The sequence below is a fragment of the Biomphalaria glabrata genome, chromosome 6 (genome assembly GCF_947242115.1).
Source record: "Biomphalaria glabrata chromosome 6, xgBioGlab47.1, whole genome shotgun sequence".
NCBI classification, from domain to species: Eukaryota; Metazoa; Mollusca; class Gastropoda; family Planorbidae; genus Biomphalaria; species Biomphalaria glabrata.
In genome coordinates this window covers 26,360,590-26,378,834 of record NC_074716.1, presented here as the reverse complement: position 1 = coordinate 26,378,834, position 18,245 = coordinate 26,360,590, and the positions used below count along the sequence as shown (strand labels likewise).

The following is an 18,245-nucleotide window of genomic DNA, read 5'->3' as shown; positions in this document are numbered from 1 at the left end:
TGTTAGAAATACTGTAATCTTTCCTATATTTTGACCTCGCAAACAATGTCTTGTAGTTTCAAAGTCGTTTCAATGTTACGGTCTTCAGGTTTTGATTTTCATTAGTGTCAAAGTAAATGATTTCAGTTTTCTTTCTTTCACCCACTCACTACATAGGAACTCACTACACAGGATCTCACTACACAGGAACTCACTACACAGGAACTCACTACACAGGAACTCACTACACAGGAGGTTTATTGTTTCAACTTGTAAAATGATTATTTGAAGACTTGCAAAGTGGACTTGTTATAAAAAAAAATCAAACGTTATTATCAAACTTTATAAAGTTTCATTTCACAAATTCTTTGATACCCAAAGGAACGCAGCTGCTAACAGGTAAAGCCTTGCCATGCACAAGCAGCAGAACCTACTGGCTCACAAATACCTGCACAGAAAGACAAATATATATATCGATAGAAAAAATACATTTTGTGAGGAAAAACTTTGTTCAATAGATAAATAAAACAGTTCAGAATGAAATATTATTTTACCGGACTAGATAATTGAATTTTTCACTTAGATATAAATCTTTATTAAAAAAAAAGGGGGGGGGGAATTTTAGACTACTTCTGTAAAGCACACCTTTCATGTTTAGTATTCATGCTCCGATAGTTTTGTGATCATCTAGGAGAGAGGTTAGAGGTTATCATTGGGGATGTTATCTGAGAAAGGCTAACTGGTAGAGGTTATTTGAAAGAGGTTATCTAGGAGAAGGATTCCGTGCTGCGTATAGTGGATCAGCAACTCAGCTCTAGCCGGAATTCAAACTCGATTTCCCCCCCCCCCCTTGATAGGTAACCAAGCGGTATATGCCACCCAGCCTCACCAGAGACACGCTATGAAGTCCTAGAGAGAACATCTCACTAATTCCCGTAGCCTGGACATTTCACACGAAGCTCTGCAAACTGCACACAGATCAAACAATACCTCTAAACTGAAGTGAATTTTGCCTAATATCTGACCTGGATTGCCCCTGGTGCTGACCAAATGTCCAGGTTTGGTTGGAGTAAAGTGACAATGAGGGTCTCCCAGTTCTTCTCCGTTAGTCAGACCATCGCTGTCCGAGTCTTTGTTGCACAGGACGTCATTCCAGACATGGCCGGCTGCTGCGAAATCCTAGTCCCAAAGTAACAGGCAACAACTTAATTATTCGAAAAGAACTTTTATTGAGCCAGAAACACATTTAATTTCACATCAATTTAAATATTAAAATTATTTTTTACTTTTTACATGACAGCTTAATTGGCAGGGGTGAAATAAATAAGTACATACCCTGGTGGGGGAGGGAAGGGGAATCAAACATATTAATTCATTTGAACCCAGTCGAAAACATCGGAGCTATGTATAAGAAAAGGGATCAAACAATTAGTAGCCAACATCAAACCTAATAAAACATCTGGGCATGAAGGTATTCCAGTTAGCACGAGTGTTCAAAATACTTTTTCAGGCATCTCTTAACCAGGGCAGAATACCAAGGGACTAGAAGCTTACGTCACTTTCCTATTTCAAAAATGAGAAAAATCAGACCCAGGAAACTACAGTACAAACAAATGACAATTATTAAGAGTAACAAAAAAAAATTAAAAAAAAATTAATACCACTATCATCTTCTTTTCTAACTAGTTGCACAGACTAAGCTCAAAATACCTAGGTGTTCTAATAAATGAAAGACTATCATGGTCTCCCCATATTGATGACATTATTTTACAAATGAAACAAAGCATTAGGGTTTATTAACAGACATTTCTACAAATCAAATAAGAACATAAGAACATAAAGCTAAAATGTTATTTAACCTTGGTTAGGAAAATAATAGAACTCAAGAAAACATTAAGAAATTAGAACAGAGACAAAATAAAGCAGTGAGATTCATAACAAACGAATATTCACATTTGACTAGAGTAACACCTTTAGTCAAATCACTAAATTTAGAAAGCCTTCAGGATAGAAGACTTAAAAGTAAAGTAGCAATCATACATAAAACACTGAACCATAATCCTCAAATACAAACATAATAAATTTTCAAAACAAAAAAGATAAAAGTGCATTCCAAATTCCAGATGCTAGAACAAATGTATACAAATACTCCTTCTTCCCTGGAGCTATTAGAGCATGGAATGGGTTGCGTGCGTCAGACAGGAAAACCAATGACTTGATTAAGCTGAAGAACAATCTATATCATTAAAGTTGTTTAATTGTTTAATAATTGATGCGTATCCAAGAAGAGTTTGATTTGCACCAATATCAGTTGCATGCAAATCTCCTTCTAAAACCTTATTTTTATTTGATTTGCTATTCCCTGATTACAAATTATACTTTAAGGAACTGGCTAAATTAAAGAATCTATAACAGATCTATCACCTATTATATCATAGTAGCCGGATATGATCTGCGGCCTGCGAGCCTTAGTTTGTGTATGAGTGATCTTCTGGATTGAATTTAGAATAATCACAAACATAAACGATGCCCCCCTTTTCTCATTTTTTTTTTTACAAACTTTTTGCAACGACAATAAAAGTTGAGTTGGAAAATAGGTTTAAGAAAATAAAAAATACTGTGAAAACGGGCTTACCCGATTTATTAAGAAGTTTCATTCTTTAATAGAGAAACAATTAGGTAGTTTTTTTTTCTTCTATTTTTAGGGTCCAGCTGTGACCTACATATTTTGCAACATCCAGGCAAGCATAACCATTGTACATGCATATATACATACATACATACATACATATATACATACATACATACATACATACATACATACATACATTCATTCATACATACATACATACATACGCCTTTACTTTCTGCTTTATATATTAAATTAATTAATTATAATATATAATATTTATAATATAAAAGATTATAATTAAAAGTATTACCTGACCGAAAGGATTCAACGGACCGGTTCCTATAGCGCTGAAATGACCAGCTCCAGCCCATATTTGACCAATCAGACAAGGGTTTGGGACAATGTTGCCATTAGGAATGTACGTCTGATAGACCTGAAAGCCTGACACCAACGTCCCTAGCAGGCACAGACACAAGCCAAACAACATCGCAGCAGATCTTGGGATACCCTAAACAAGACAGACTTGGACACTAGCCTTAACAGTTTATTTAATTAGAATCGTGTAGTCGTAGTGTGCCTATTTCACATCTGCTCGTTCTCTCAGCACGAGCTATCACAGGTCACGTTTTCTCAGGCCCAGACATGACTTTTACCTTAACATAATAGTAAGCATAATAAGCATAGAATGACAGGTCTAGTAATCATTGACGATTTCAAATAGGTTATTATTACAAAGAATACTAATTATTGTTTTTTTATTTTTAGTCGCCGAAAGGGAAATAGCCGATATAGGTTTTGTGTCGTCTGTCTGCCTGCCCGTCCGTCCCGTATAGATCTCGTAAACTAGAAAAGATAGTGAAAATCCGATATCATGATATTTTAGACCATTCAAAGTTCTGATGCAACGTCTTCTTTATTTCTTTTGTGAAAGTGAACACTTAATTGTGTACATAAACTATGCAAGAATATTCTTACCACTTTCACAATGAATAGTAAAAAGCACGGAAGACTTATTAATAAGAGGATTTCTCAATACATACAAAAGTTACTATGAACTCACTGTCTGCCTGTCTGGTGTCAAGTATGTACACCCCATCTCGTATCAAGCTGACATTTACACTAATATGTCTTTTACCTGACAAAGCAAGAATTTAAAAGAATAACCAATTACTTAATTAACTATTGGTAATTAATTATTTTCTTTGGTATCTCGAACAAAGGAAATAATTCGTACTTGACTGTTAAGGTGGTATAAGTTTTTGTAGAGAGAAAAGTTTGAAATGAACAAAGATTAAACCTTCTATTCTCATAAACTTTTCGCTGGCACAGTTGTTCTTGTTTTGACCTGAGGAGCTTAAGGTTACTGTTACGGTCGTAGCGCAGCATGGTGCGAATGGGAAAAAAGGTGCGAATTTGGGTATTGAACGGAAGGGATGTTTAAAGCAGGAAGCCGGAAGGAGAGATGAGAGATGAAATGTGCATGTTTACGTAACTTGTTATAATATTAAAGTATTTCTAGAATTAAACCTGAGAGTGTCTTATTATTTTGAAGAGTCTTGTGTCGTAACAGTAACTTTAGCTCTCAAGTTCGAATTCAGGTCCTTCACTTTTTTTTTTATATAAATGGATTTAAAAAGCGATCAACCAGATACCGCCTTCTCCCATTCCCCCCCCCCCCCCGGTCCCAATAGGTCCAGACAAGAGATAGGATCATATCGTATTGAAAAATCAAAGTGCATGAAATTACGCTAAACAAAAACAATTAAGTAAAAATATTTCTAATCGCACAGATTTCCTATTGTTAGACTATATTTATTACACATTTCATTACATGACTGATCCAAACAGATTGATACAAATACGCTAAAAGTGAGCAGCTTTATTTTTTTATCGCTCCCAAAAAGAGAAACAATGCTATTAGTTTTATGTGGAATGTCTGTCCGTCCGTCCGTCCCGTTTGGATCTCGTAAACTAGAAAAAATAATGAAAATCCGACATCATAATATTTAAGACCATCAAAGTTCTGATGCAACGGCTACTTTTTCTTTTCTGAAAGCGAAAAATCTAATTTTTTAAATCACTTATGCAAGTAGTTTTTTTTTAAATAACAATACACCACTGTTACAACTATTCACTATTAATAGTAACAAACACGGAAGGGTCTTTAGTAGGGGTGGCAAGTATTTACCATATTTTAATACATTTATGCAAATGGTTTAAGATTTTTGTCAAAAGCTTTTTTAAAACATTTTTATTACTAGTAACTACTACATTTACACATAAAATTTCATTTCGTGTATTTAAAGCAAACATTTTATTTTAACATAAATATAAGTTGCTACATAATACTACATAAAGAGTAACCAGTCAACCGTCTGGCTCCCGACACTGAAATCTTGGTTTCATAATTGTTGATCTTGACGGTCTCTGTCTATGAATTCTTAAAAGTATTTTGTGTATTTTTTGTGTATTCATTATTGGATTATTGTGTTATTCTATGGATTATTAGTGTGACGTGAGAAGCCCTTTTATTTTGGTATTCACTTTACACACTCCATAGTGTTTATATTCTAAATATTTTACTTTTTTGTTCACTCGTGTACTCACTCTACACACTCTATTCTAGATATTTCAATTTTTTGTTCACTCGTTCATCTTTACTTCTATTTGATTTACTATTTGATTAATTCATTTGAGTTTACATTTATTTACACAGTCATGTCAATAAAAACTTTCTTAATTGAGAAGAAAGACTTGGAAGGTGGTTTGGTTCACCCTTCTGGTACTCTGCTGCTCAAATTGATAGGGCAAGAGTCTATTAAGGCTTCAATGGCTAGCCTCATGACTGTTTTAAGCCTGTCTCCTGACGAAGTGGGTTCTCTCTATAGATTCGAGAACCCTTTCGTCTGGTTCTTAGTTCCCAATAGTCCAAGGGTGAGAGCCCGTATTCTAGGAAAGACTTTTGGGACTGAAAGCACCCTCAAAGTTGAAGTTTCAACCATTGAGGATGAAAAAGTAAAAATTACACTGCATTGGGTGGCACCCACTATTGTAAAAAACAAAATCATTGAGATTTTCCAATCTTTCAGTGAAGAAGGTTCCAAAGTAGAGCCTGTCAAGTTAGGCAATTCGGACAAGTGGGCCGCTTGGTTGAAAATCAAGAAAGGGACAGAAGTCCCTCATTACATCCACCTGAAATATGTAGATGATCCCAGAGTATATAAAGTGCTTATCACCATTCCGGGGAGAAGACAGCAATGTTGGCACTGTGGACAAGACCAACACTGGTCAAATCAGTGTCCAAATAGGACCACCCTGAAAGGGAAGGGAAAAATCCCCGATAAAAAACAGGAGCACAATGCTAAAGGTACCCATGCCTCGGTCCTGAGGGGGGAGGAAACAGTAGAAAAAAGTACTAAACAAAACGCACAAAATGAAACACAAAATGACACATGGCTAGAGAGAGATGGTTTTATTTTGGTGGGTAACCACAAAAGGGATGGGGCCGTGGCCAACACAGTAGACACAGATACAAGAGGTGGGGATCTCTCCCCTACAAATCCTATCGATAAGAAAAAAACCCACAAAAAAATGAAAACGATGGGGGACAGTTCAACACCAACTTCCCCAACCAAATTGACAAGAAAAAGAACGCTATCCTCCTCCTCAGACGACCCTAACGGGGACACACAGCTAGAGAGGACGAATGAAGATCCTCGGTTGGAGGAAGAGAGAGGGGAAGAAGAGGGGGAGATCGAGGAGAATTCTTCCGACTCCTCGACTAAATTAGTAATAGACGAGGGGGGAAGCCCCACATCCATACAGTAAATAAACAACAAAACAGGTTAATGAAAAACATTTTATAAAATGATCACAAACATTCATACACACCCACACTCATATACACACAACCCATCATCACGTATTCATGGCAGACATTAAAATCTTAACTCTTAACATCCGTAGCTTAAATAATAAACATAAATACATAGTACATCTCGCTAGAAAATATAAACCGGATTTTATTTTCCTTCAAGAAACAAATACTTCTACCACATATCAAGCAAAACAAACTACAACACACTTGGGATTCATGGGAGGTTATTTTAGCTTAGGCAGAGACTATAAGGGGGTAGCCATCTTACAAACATCCGATAGATACAAAATCACACACACTCACAACGACAACAATGGGAGGGTAGTAATACTTAGAGTAGTTTCACAAGAACAGAAATACACACTAGTCAATATCTACGCACCCGCTCAGAGAGGGAGAGAAAAACGTGAGTTTTTCCAAAACCTCAATGACACACTACAAACCATAAACATAGGAGAACAACTAATAATAGGAGGGGATTTTAACCCTATAGAGGCACAGTTAGACAAACAATACACACACACACACAATATCCACCCTCTCAGCCGGTAGCAGAAACACACAACTACATGGGAGAAATAGTAAACTATTTCCACCTGGTAGATGCTTATAGGAAATTAGAACCGAATGGCAAGGAAACTACATTAAGACACAGATCCTACCAGGTTGAAACCAGAATTGACCGTTTTTACGCACCCACGGACACCAACATACTTAGTGTGACACATTTAGGAGAAACCCTACATTACTCCGACCATAAAGGTGTACTTTTGGAACTTGGAAAAAAAATAATAAAAAGAAAAAAAACAAAAGAATCCCATTGGAAATTAAACAACAACCTTTTGGAAGACCCACTAATCCAAAGAGTAATAAACCAACTCCTGCTAGCAACAACACAAGTCATAGAAAACGAATACAAATTAACCAAGACGTGGACAATAATTAAAAATTCCATCAAACAACAATTCAAAATTTTAGCAAGAATCAAACAAACAAAGAGGGTAAATGAAGAAAACAGAATAAAAAATCTGCTTACTCAAACGCAGGATGAAATTGAAAAAACAGACCTAACCACACAACTTGAAGAGTTATACAAACACAAATATAGAGGAGCCGAAATCAGATGCAAAAACACCCAAATGTCGGAAGGGCCTAATAAATTATACTTGGCGCTAGAACAAAATACACAACAAAATAGAATAATAAACAACATAACAGACAAAAAAGGAAACAAAATACAGGAGAGTGACAAAATTATAGAAATTTTTACAAAACACTTCGTCAACATGTATAATGAAGAACAAACAGATACAAACGCACAAAACATACTTCTAAAACACTGTAAAACATTACCTCCATCAGAAAAACAAAAGACAAATAGACCCTTTACATTAGAGGAGCTGAGGGCTGCTTTAGACACAACACAAAATAACAAATCCCCTGGCCCAGACGGTTTGACATATGAATTCTATAAAACCTTTTTCTCCCAAATAGGACCCCTACTACTAAGACTATACAATGATATGTTAGAAACAGGACAGACGCCTGCAGACTTTAATCTTGCATACATCACACTATTACCAAAAAAACCTGAAAACAACATAACACCAAGTGACTTTAGACCAGTGATTCCCAAAGTGGTCTATATAGACCCCCAGGGGTCTACGAAGACTTCCAAGGGGTCTACGAAAGTTTAAAAGGGAATTGGGGGTCTATGAGATGTGCACAGGGGTCTACGATAAAGAATCTCAAATCAGCATGTCGTGACTTTAATTTTGACAATTGGAATCTTTTCATACACACATTTATGATTTGTACCTTAGGAAATCCTTAAAATTTTTATCATGCTGATTGAATGAAAAATTGTTTTATTTAATTTAATAACTAGATTTAAATAGTGTAGTTTTGTCTAGTTATAACTTTAACCAAAAGAAATGTAGACTGTACAGCGTTAAGTATTTGAAATTGAACTTCATTACTTCCTAGTCAAACAAGCGAGTGTTGATGTGTCATTTTTTTATGCTGCTATGAAACCAATTAAGCTGGGGGATCATTTGATCCCTGATAAAAAGATAAAAGTTTGCAAAACTTTCAAGCACTCAAAGATGAAGTTCAGAATACACCCACAAAATCCCTCTTTTACCTGACATTGAGAAGATGATTAGTGAGCGTTTTACTCTATCTCTTTACTTATAATAAAATACTGAAAACCTCACACGATTGGCAAATTATTATTACCAGCCGTTGAAGAAATTGTAAAAACTCTTACACAAACTTATATCATTTAAAGAATTTCATGTTTGGATTCTGTGGCCGGTGTCTTGTTTTGGGCCTCTTGATGAAGAATGCAATTTTGAAGACATGGTCAGCATTCTCTGGTGACACTCCAAAATGGCAAAAGTCAATGGTCCCAATTTTGAGCTTCTGCAACATATGTTTTCTCATTATGATGTGAACGGTTCTGATGTGAAATTATAGGTGGTCGTATCGGAATAGTTTATAAAAGGTGTCATCGAATGAGAGCTTGTCCATTTCTCGTTTGTACAATTGACTATTAGTTTCTTCATTTCTTCCGTATAGAGTGCGATGTTGAAGTGTGTATTTGTTTTCTCACATTTGGCAACTGTGTCAGCCGTCTATTTCCTTCTATTTCAAAATTGGAGAACAGCTTTCTTGCTGTTGTTGTTGAGCTTTACAATGTGACCCAATATATTTTGTACAAAATCTTTTGGATGTTCCTTCAGATTATGTGGATAATTACATCCTAGCCCAAATCTCCCGACTGGAGATGCGAGCAGGCAAGGTGACTACCGAACAGGCATCATGAGTTGTTTTATTCAGGAGGAATCAGAGTTTGTCAAGCTTTGAAGGACTATTTTTATATCGGCCATGAAAAAAAAACTGTTTGGTGAATTTGACTGATTCACTAGCAAGGTAACTGTTAGCTCCAGTGCTCCTATTTCTTCTCTGTGGTTGTCATAGAGCTCATTAGTTATAATGAACTTAATTTTATTGAATTATTTTTTCTCCATTGGGCCATTAAATGCGTATTCCAGCTCCTCCGTTTGTGGTGGATTTCTGAGAACCATCCATGCAAACTTTGACCCTTTGGTTGTTAGGGCGATGGATTTGTTGATGAGTTCACTAAATTTTTTAGATCTGTTGGAATATAGAGTCTAGTCAAATATTTCTTTCGTCTTATGTAAGTCTTTGCAGACGACATATTTCTGCAAACAACAGCTATACAGCTGGCTAAGTCAACATTGTCTGGTAATGAGTTTTTTTTTTCAAATTATTATGGCTCAAGAAATCCACGAAAAACTGCTCCAAGTGAAAACTTTACTGTGATACTTAAGGCACATTAATATTTAATGTTTTAAAGAACTACTTCATAAAACAACAAATCCCTATATGAAAAATTATCTCCGTAGCAACGGATGGTGAGTTTGCAAACCTTAGAAGCAAAAAGTTTCCAATGTGTTTAGTGATTGTATGCTATACGTATTAACTGTTCTATAATGGGTTTTAATGTGTGCGTGTTAATAGATTTATTTTAAAAAAATAGTTCAACTTAAAATGTAGTTTTAAATTATGTGTAATTTGAAATTGATGAATTTTCAAAAATTCAATATAACTTAAGCAGGGGGTCTACGGAAAACTAGAAAACATGGCAAGGGGTCTACGAGACAAAAAAGTTTGGGAACCACTGCTTTAGACCCATTTCCCTTTTAAATGCTGACTATAAACTGCTGACCAAAATGATTTTTTTAAGAGTTAGGCCCCTTATATCCCACCTACTAGGACAAGACCAGTACTGTAGCAACCCGGAAAAAAAATATAGACGAACTGAACCACTTTCTACGAGACATCATATATTACTGTAAAGACAAAGACTTCAAAGCAGCCCTCATGTCCATTGATCAAGAAAAAGCTTTCGACAGAATTGACCATGACTACTTATTCAAAATACTAGACAAGACTGACATAGACAAGACTTTGATAACATACATAAAGCTAGTCTACACCGATGCCACAAGTCAACTAATAATAAATCAAACACTAAGCACCAAGATTTCTATTAGAAGATCTGTTAGGCAAGGTTGTCCCCTATCCCCCTTTTTATACACCCTTTGCCTAGAACCCCTGTTAGAGAATATTAGGTTAGACAAAGAAATTTTAGGAATAAAAATCCCCTGTACAACACCCGTAGTAAAAATTAAGGCTTATGCCGACGATACCACCCTTTTTCCCACCTCAGAAAAAGACATAGCTAAAATTATAGAGAAATTTACATTATTTGGAAGGGCGAGCGGGTCCAAAATAAACATTAATAAATCCTCAATTATGGGACTAGGTAGGTGGGAAATCCCCCCCAACATTCCCTTTAACCTTAAAATACAGAAAGAAATAAAAGTATGTGGCATCGTGTGGACTAGCAACCCAGCACACTATTGCCGTGAACAGTGGGCGGAGATTCTGGCCCACACAAAGAACGTGATTAGAATGTTTCAGTACATGGCGACAACCATATTTGGGAGAGCTATATTAATAAACAACTTGGTCATCCCGAAGATAATCTACTTAGCAAATATAGTAGAACCTCCTCCTAATTTCATAAACAACATCAATACCACTATCAGAAATTTTATTTTCAAAAACACAATTAGGAACATAAAACACACAACACTCATACAAGACAAAAAAGAAGGAGGGATAGGCTTACAAGACATTCACACAAAAATCAAAACGCTTAGAATAAAATTTGTAGGGAAAGTAGTAAGGTCTCCCAATAACTTCCCCTTAGTATTATATTATTTTGGACTTAGACTAAACAAACTCCTTCCCATTCAAAACAACACACCCCATCATTTTGGTAACCATACACATCCATTCTATAGATCACTCACAAGACACCTACCCAGCAATGAAAACATAACACACCACGACTCAAAAACAATATACACTATACTCAGACACAAGTTGAAAGAAAACCTAGAAGTTAGAATAAAGTGGGTCAGGGAGTTAGGGGTTAAACCAACCAACTGGACAGACACATTCACGCATTTACACAACAAATACATAACACCCAAAGCACGAGAAGTAGCCTACAGATTACTCTTCGGGATGACCCCAATAAAAGGAAGACTCTCAACTACAACAGGGTCCAAATATACCTGTGCAATTTGTAAAAAAGAAAACCAAAACCCAGAGAAACACTTATTTAGTGAATGTGAGCTGGTTGAGGAAGCAAAAAAAACTTTAGAAGATATTATTGACGCAAACAGTCAAACCTGTGCAAATGTAAATACTGCTATTTTCTTTAACAAAGTACCTAAAGCCATAAATAAAAAACTAAGAGACATCAATGTAATTATTTTATCAGAATATAGAAACCTTATCTGGAATACCTACTTACAAATTGTCTACCATACTAGACATTATGCTAAAGTATTATTAGATCACATTTTTAAGAAAATTATTGAACGCAAAGTGAAACAATATAGCGCTACATAAAAATACCAAGATTGTCCATTAACTTTAAGAAAAGGGAATATATATATGAATATGTGTATGCGAGTGTGTATGCGTGTGTATAGATATATATCCTAAATGATCCTTTTTATATGTTTAAAGACCCTGTAACCATATCATTAAAAAAGCTAGTACTCCAAATAAAAAAAAAAACAGTGATCGCCCCTTAAAATTGACATGAGTTAAGACAATTCAAGACAGTACACAATCACGAAGGCCACGCCTTGACCTTGTGAATGTAAAGACTTTAACCAAAGTTTTGATCTACAAAGACGAGCGAGTTAGGCAGGAGAAAACGAGAGATCTCATTCGATTAAAACAGAGAATCATATCGAAATGGAACATTAGGCCGTCAAGTCAAGGAACGGAAAAAACAATGAGGAACCAGGAGCGAACACGTGAAAACACGAGAAAAGGGAAAGAAAAGAGTAACTCCAAGAAATCAAGAACAAGGGCAGACCTTTACGTTTTATGTAAACATTGTTTTTCTTCTGTTGTTACTGTATTGAGAATCAGGCATGACCACATGATATCTAAGCAAACAATTCTTTGTATAAATTTGTACTTTTTAACAATTATGTCCATAGTGACTTCTTTACGAATATTGAAAAAATACCACCAATATCCGTATTGTGCATACCTGTGCAGTCTACATACAAATATATTATTTCTTACTACCTTGCAGACGTTTACAGTCTGTACATATATTATTTTTCTTCTGTTTTTCTAATATTGAGCATCAACATAACTTCATATCTCAACAAGCTTCTAGATCAAATTGTTACTAAATTAGTATTTAGTTTCATTGTCAAAAGTTGTAAAAAAATTCTCCACTACCATTGTCAATATTGCGCATGCTTGTGCAGTCTACAGAGAAATAATATATTAAAGAGGGGAAGAGGAAAAATTTAAAAAGGGGGAAAAAAAAAGAAGAAGGGGGAAAATATTCAAAAAAAAAAAAAGTATATATATATATATATATATATATATATATATATATATATATATATATATATATATATATATATATACTTTTTTTATATATATATATATATATACATATATATAGAGATAAAAAGATACATATAAAATAACTTTCAGTACGACTCTAATTGGTCCCTGTGACCAGCCACAGAGAAATTGTTTCTGAACAGAAACTCCCGATATACAGACTCTAGCAGACAGGATTTCCACCTTGATGATGAGGAAGTGGTTTTCCAAATCTCAAGGGAGGAAATCAAAAATTGTCTTTAAAAGGGAGACAACAAAAGAAACAATATAAAAGTTTAAAGCCTATGTTCGCATAAATGTGTACACACATAGATGTGTATGCATGTTTGATAGAAGTTAATATAAAGAACTTGGGTAATGTAGCAAAGCACAAAGGAAACAACCATAAGCAATGTAGACAAAGTGGAAAAAAAATGTGACTACGATGTTTAAAATGTTTTAATATCATTTAAGTTTCTACTTTCACTCTTTGATTGTTTCTATTTAATTACCTATTGTTGACATTCTCACCACATATATTTTAAGACCTTAAATTTCAAAAATATTCATTATATGCTATTGGAAAAAAATAACGCCATATACAAAGCAATTTAAAACATTAAAATATTATGACAACCTAAATGTAACTATATGCATTGCTACGTTTTGCAATCATTGTACTTTAAAATGTAACTACTTAATTTGTACGCTTAATAATAAAATATGCACCTTTTTTTATAAAAAAAAAAAAAAATTTAAAAAAATTTAAAAAAAAAACCCAATAAAGAGGCCAATAGCCCAAAAAAGAGGCAATGCCCAAAAAAGAGGCAAAGAAAAGAGGCAAAGGCCCAAGGATTCCTAGGATGTAAACAGCTCGACAACTGAAGTCAAAAGCTAAAAAGCTGAGGTATCCTAAAAAAAAAAAAATATAAGTTGGACACAATTTAAAACAACAATTATTAAGTAGTTTTTCATATTATCATGTGAAATGCAATGTCGCTTTTTGCGCATTGTACACACGACCGAAGAATGTTTTATTTTTTACGGAAATGTTTTTTTTTCTTAAGGTTTTGAATAAGAGATTGAGCTTTTACAAAACAATTAGATCAATTAGATATATTTATTATAAGACACCAGTTAGGCCAGGTTTACATTTAACTTCACTTTCACCTATCCTTTAGTCTGCTGGACCGCTGGTGCACCAAGCAAGACCTTTCCAAAACAATTAGATCAATTAGATAATCATTATATGACATCAATTAGGCCAGGTTCACATCTAACTTCAACTTCACTTTCACCTATCCCTTGGTCTGCTGGACCGTTTGGGCACCCCACAAGATCTGTCATCCTTCTTTCTCCATTCTTCTCTGTCATTTGTCTTTGATAGAATTTCATTTCTGAAAATATTGAAACCTGCCCTTTTACCTGCCTCGCTGGACCACTTCGTGGCCGATTTTAAGTCTATATTTCCACATAAACTGTCTTTGTAACATTGTTTTTTTAAAAATATTTTAAAAAAAATGTTTTTCTTGTTTTAAAATTTTATGCTAAAAAGTTTTTTTATGAAATGATGTGAAAATATCTGTATTACTAAATTAAATGTTTTTTGTAATACAAGCTGCTTACGTTTTAAATAGATTGTATACTTTTGTTTTAAAAAGAAAAAACGCATTTTCTATGTCTAATGTAAGTGAAATATATGTTAGAACAATTATTAATAAGCAGTGTTTCATATTATAGATGTCGTTAACAATGATAAGTGGGGTACATACACTTCGACATGTAACCAAAGGTAAAAGTTTCGAACTTGAGGCCTGGGAGGGAATGAGAGAGTGGTCCTTAAGAAGACCATCAATAAAGTCAATGCTTCAATAGCATTAGTTCTTGTAGTTTATTAGCTAGGATCAGATAATAACATTAAAACTAAATCTCCATATCCTGTGTTGTCAAGTCGGCCTAACCAAACAATGGTAGTGGCAACACTTTATAGATACCTACTCGTCTCTTCTTTTTGTATTGGAGGTAGAAAGAGTTGTGGTTGTTAGTTAGTTGTACTGATCTGCTCCTGATAGTCTTGCTGAAAATATTGAAACCTGCTTGAACGGAATGTTTGGGTGGGGTGGGGGTGGGGGGTTGGTTGTGCGTTTTCGTTTCCACACCAACTTTCTTTGTAAACTTGTTAACGTGATGTAAATGTTACAATAAAGGTTAGGGTAAATTGGTAAATTTAACTTCTGCGGTTTTAACCTTAACAATTAGTTCCACAAAGCGGTAAGCAAGAATAGATTGATGTACTTTGTAGTAAATAATTGAATGGGTGGTCTGGACCAACATTTTATACCACAGATAGATACTGTGTATTGATATATTGTATGTAAAAATATTCCAGCAGTTCAGATAATACTAATATGCGTTCAGAATATAAAGGCACAGGCCTACTTTAATTATAAGATAAGTATATTAGTCAAACCATAATTTTCCCTGTGTGGTCAAGCTAGGTATTGTTTCCAAAGATACACATAAACTGTAAGATGTCTAGGAAAAAGGATAACTTGCCATTATGTAGTCGCAATGTTCATAAAATTGATTCTAATTAGAGGTTAGATACACACAAAAAATTGCCGCACTTCTTTTACCCAGTACCCTTCTCCCCTTTTTATATCCTTTAGAAAAAAAAATGCTCACTAGGAGATCTTAATGTCTAGGATTGAATCTGTATCGTAAGCATTTTTAATCATTTAGAAATTTATTAAAAAGGTAGACAATTAAATTATAATAAACTGTTGAGTATTTCCAGAGTTATGTGCTTTTTTTTTTTTTTTTTACTTTTGAGATTCTCTTCACCAATCTTGCCTCTCTCTAACCTCTCTCTGTCTCTGTCTCTCTCTCTCTCTTTTCTCTCTTTCTTTTCTCTCTCTCTTCTCTCTCTCTCTCCTCTCTCTTCTATCTCTCTCTTCTCTCTATCTCTTCTCACTCTCACCTCTCTCTTCTCTCTATCTCTTATCACTCTCTCACCTCTCTCTTCTCTTTCTCCTCTCTCACTCACTCTCTTTCTCCTCTCTCTTCTCTCTCTCTAACTCTCTCTCTCTTCTCTATCTCTTTTCACTCTCTCACCTCTCTCTTCTCTCTCTCCTCTCTCTTCTCTCTCTCCTCTCTCTTCTCTCTCTCCTCTCTCTTCTCTCTCTCTCTCACTCTCTCTCTCCTCTCTCTTCTCTCTCTCCTCTCTCTTCTCTATCTCTCTTTCACTCACTCTCTCTGGAACCTACTTCTTTAAACCTACTTTTTTTATCCTTCTCATCGCTATGTTTTCTGCTACAGACTTTTGACTTAACTTGGAACAACCCGTTTTACAACAACCCTGTCTCTCAACACTCACACGTTTACAGACTTTTCGGCGGCAGACGACAATAGTATTCTTACTATTCCCGCCCTCCCGCCTTAAAAAAAAATATGTATATATTTATAGTCTCTGACGGATCACTATGGCACTGCCCACTCATATTATAAGCACCATCATAGCCTTGGTCTTGCATTTTATTTAATGACTATGATGATTTGGACAATTGGACATATTTAGTATACTTTATACCTATGGATAGACCGCCCGCAACACATTTTTTTAAACCTTGAATTCTAGATAGAGTACCTTTGGTTAGTTTTACCTTTTTCTTTCGTATTCTTCCATCATAAGGCAAGGAATGGACGGTATTAGATGTAGTCAATATTTCATTAGACCATCAAATCCAGAACTAGATGTATTAGATGTAGTCAATATTTCATTAGACCATCAAATCCAGAACTAGATGTATTAGACGTAGTAAATGTTTCATTAGACCATCAAATCCAGAACTAGATGTATTAGATGTAGTCAATATTTCATTAGACCATCAAATCCAGAACTAGATGTATTAGATGTAGTCAATATTTCATTAGACCATCAAATCCAGAACTAGATGTATTAGATGTAGTCAATATTTCATTAGACCATCAAATCCAGAACTAGATGTATTAGATGTAGTCAATATTTCATTAGACCATCAAATTCAGAACTAGATGTATTAGATGTAGTCAATATTTCATTAGACCATCAAATTCAGAACTAGATGTATTAGATGTAGTCAATATTTCATTAGACCATCAAATCCAGAACTAGATGTATTAGATGTAGTCAATATTTCATTAGACCATCAAATCCAGAACTAGATGTATTAGATGTAGTCAATATTTCATTAGACCATCAAATCCAGAACTAGATGTATTAGATGTAGTCAATATTTCATTAGACCATCAAATTCAGAACTAGATGTATTAGATGTAGTCAATATTTCATTAGACCATCAAATCCAGAACTAGATGTATTAGATGTAGTCAATATTTCATTAGACCATCAAATTCAGAACTAGATGTATTAGATGTAGTCAATATTTCATTAGACCATCAAATATAGAAGTAGATGAGAAAGTGCATTTTGCGAAGGCCTATATATATATTTTGATGTTGTATTATCTAAAAGAAAATGAAATATCAGTTTGCTTTCATTAATAGATTGTAATATGTTTTTGACCCCTTTGTATGTAGAAAAAAAAAGACAGTGCTAAAAAGGGCTCAATTCATTGTTCTCTCTCTTTCTCTAAAAAACAAAAAAAAAAGACTTTTTAAAAATATATTGCTATGTCTGTATCTTTTATAGTCATAAGCTTCATAAAAACTTTTATGTTACTAGTTTTTTGTTTGTTTTGTTGTTTGTGTTTGTTCCCATGAAGAATTTGCAAGCTGTTAAGAGAATTAATAAAAATAAATAAATAAAAATAAATAAAAAGTAATTCTTATCCGTGACAAAAGATTTTTTTTTACTCTCTTCTGTCTAAAAGGCGGAATTAAAAAGTGCAGAAATTGCGTGCATAGTGAGTGGGCAGAACTGTCTATAGATAACAGCTAAACAAAATACACCGTGTACTTATCTAGTTAGTATTTGAACATATACACATTACTTTCTACTGAACATACACACACACACAAAGTAAATAAAGATAATGTTTCAATGTTCCAATCAGTTGTCGTCATTGACAATACATTTAGTGCGTGACAGGTTAGTGGAAACAATCTGCTTGTAACGCAAAGATAAACTAAACAGTCGCTTCCAAAACGTGTTTCTGGGTTTCTCTTCTAAGACTTTCCACATTTTCTTCGGTTTTTACTTCTTGCAACTGTCTTGAGGATATATTAAAGTGTTAC

The 18,245-nt window shown here is 34.5% G+C and overlaps 1 protein-coding gene across 1 annotated transcript; it reads right to left on the bottom strand.

Moving 5' to 3' along the window:
* Nucleotides 1-220: 220 nt before the first annotated feature.
* LOC106070592 (temptin-like) lies at nucleotides 221-3,211 on the bottom strand. Its single transcript, XM_013230531.2, has 3 exons — nucleotides 2,922-3,211; nucleotides 1,005-1,158; nucleotides 221-427 (listed from the first exon to the last, which is right to left on the bottom strand). Exons 1-3 carry the CDS (start codon nucleotides 3,096-3,098, stop codon nucleotides 372-374), a joined length of 387 nt encoding a protein of 128 aa, XP_013085985.2. The 5' UTR covers nucleotides 3,099-3,211; the 3' UTR covers nucleotides 221-371.
* Between the last annotated feature and the right edge of the window lie 15,034 nt (nucleotides 3,212-18,245).